General features: G+C 53.5%; 1 protein-coding gene across 1 annotated transcript in view; it reads left to right on the top strand.

Moving 5' to 3' along the window:
• Window positions 1-2,059, top strand: part of plxnd1 (plexin D1) — a 58,247-nt gene that overhangs the window by 2,512 nt on the left and 53,676 nt on the right. The window contains exon 2 of the mRNA XM_025059168.1: window positions 820-1,004. Coding sequence (XP_024914936.1) covers window positions 820-1,004 — 185 coding nt within the window. The remainder of the gene's footprint in view (window positions 1-819; window positions 1,005-2,059) is intronic.

Below are 2,059 nucleotides of genomic sequence, written 5' to 3'. Positions count from 1 at the left end.
CGTAAACAAACCCTTCAGCCTGTATTTGTGTCTGGGTCTCAGGACACTCCTGGAGGTTCTGGTCCGTCTGTACCGACCCAGAAACCCCGCCCTCCTCGGTGTTTGTCATCAGCTTAGAGGTGACTCTTCACAGACAGACGCTCAGGTCAAAGGGTTGCTGGTTAGAATCCCGGCAGTCATTTACCCCCGGGGCATCAGGGAGTCGGTCCAGAACCGTCTACAGCTGGTTAAAGTACTGTAGTAATACTTCAGACAGGGAGTACTCTGGTGATACCCCCCCCCCCCCCCCCCCCAGCCTCCCAGTGGTCCAGTGGTCCTGGTCCAGTGGTTCTGGTCAAGTGGTCCAGTGGTCCAGTGGTCCTGGTCCAGTGTTCCAGTGGTCCTGGTCCAGTGTTCCAGTGGTCCTGGTCCAGTGTTCCAGTGGTCCTGGTCCAGTGTTCCAGTGGTCCTGGTCCAGTGTTCCAGTGGTCCTGGTCCAGTGTTCCAGTGGTCCTGGTCCAGTGTTCCAGTGGTCCTGGTCCAGTGTTCCAGTGGTCCTGGTCCAGTGTTCCAGTGGTCCTGGTCCAGTGTTCCAGTGGTCATGGTCCAGTGGTCCAGTGGTTCTGGTCAAGTGGTCCAGTGGTCCAATGTTTTTATCGCTGCCTGTTGACTCTGATGAAGGTTGAAGACTGTGATGTCATTAATGAGCACAGGCAGCATCTGTGCGATCGATGATATCACTTCCTGTTTCCTCCCCCCATTCACATCTCTGCCCCCCCCGTCCCCCCCACCCCCTGAAACCTGATCAAAAACTGATTTTTTTTCTTTTTTCTTTTTTCTGACTCCAGTTACAGCCGGAGCAGCTGGACTGCGGCGCTGCTCACCTGCAGCACCCTCTGGCCCTGCGGAGGCCCCTGAGGTCCAGGCCACGGTTTGAGTACCCCGGCCTGACGTCTGTGTCTGTGGACAACGTGTACAACCACACTGTAGTTTTCCTGGGAACCAGCAGTGGGCGACTTCATAAGGTGAGACGCGGGCGTGTCACGGGTGTGAACGTTAACATGGACCAGTGTTTGTCTGTGTCTGTGTCTCCATGGGGTCAGTGTGACGGAGCCCTGCAGCCACAGACACAGACACAGACACAGACACTGACACTGACACAGACACTGACACTGACACAGACACTGACACTGACACAGACACTGACACAGACACTGACACAGACACTGACACTGACACAGACACTGACACAGACACAGACACTGACACTGACACAGACACAGACACTGACGCAGACACTGACACTGACACTGACACAGACACTGACACTGACACTGACACTGACACAGACACAGACACAGACACTGACACAGACACAGACACAGACACAGACACAGACACAGACACTGACACAGACACAGACACTGACACAGACACTGACACTGACACAGACGCTGCTGCTGTGGAGTATGTCAATGAAACGTTGTCTGTGATAAACAGCTCAGGGCGCAGCAGACAGGAATGTAAGCTCTGCTCTGATAGGTCACTGCCTCCCCCCCCCCCGACCCTCCACTCACTCACCCACGACCCACTCAGACTCATTTAGTTACTGATCATCAGGAAGATTCTGAACCAGATCAGAGCCTGACTCATGTCTGGTGGGTGTGTGTGTGTGTGTTGATGTAGGTGTGTGTGTGTGTGTTGATGTGTGTGTGTGTGTGTGTGTGTTGATGTAGGTGTGACCTCAGCTTTTAAAATCTCTGCATTGGGCTCAGTTTTTTGTAAACCTTCTCCTGCTAATGAACAACATTCCTTAAATTTAACTCGGCCACATTCCATTCACTCACCTCCAACTGGGATCACTTAGCTGAGCCGCCGGCCTGTTAGCGGTTAGCGCCGGCCTGTTAGCGCCGGCGGCCCGTTAGCGCCACCACTTTGGTCTCCGTCGTCTGAGGGAATGATCTAAACTGAGGTGGTGGAGTGGAGACTCCTGTTGTTTTTTCACTAGTCTGCTCCTTTAACAGCATCAAAACTGTTCTGTTATTAGATGCTTTTTTATTGTGGGGGGGTGGAGGGGTGG

This window comes from Cynoglossus semilaevis, chromosome 10, assembly GCF_000523025.1.
Source record: "Cynoglossus semilaevis isolate Cse_v1.0 chromosome 10, Cse_v1.0, whole genome shotgun sequence".
In the NCBI taxonomy this organism is placed as follows: Eukaryota; Metazoa; Chordata; class Actinopteri; order Pleuronectiformes; family Cynoglossidae; genus Cynoglossus; species Cynoglossus semilaevis.
The sequence above is the reverse complement of the archived record's forward strand: the minus strand, read 5'-3'. Positions and strand labels throughout refer to the sequence as shown.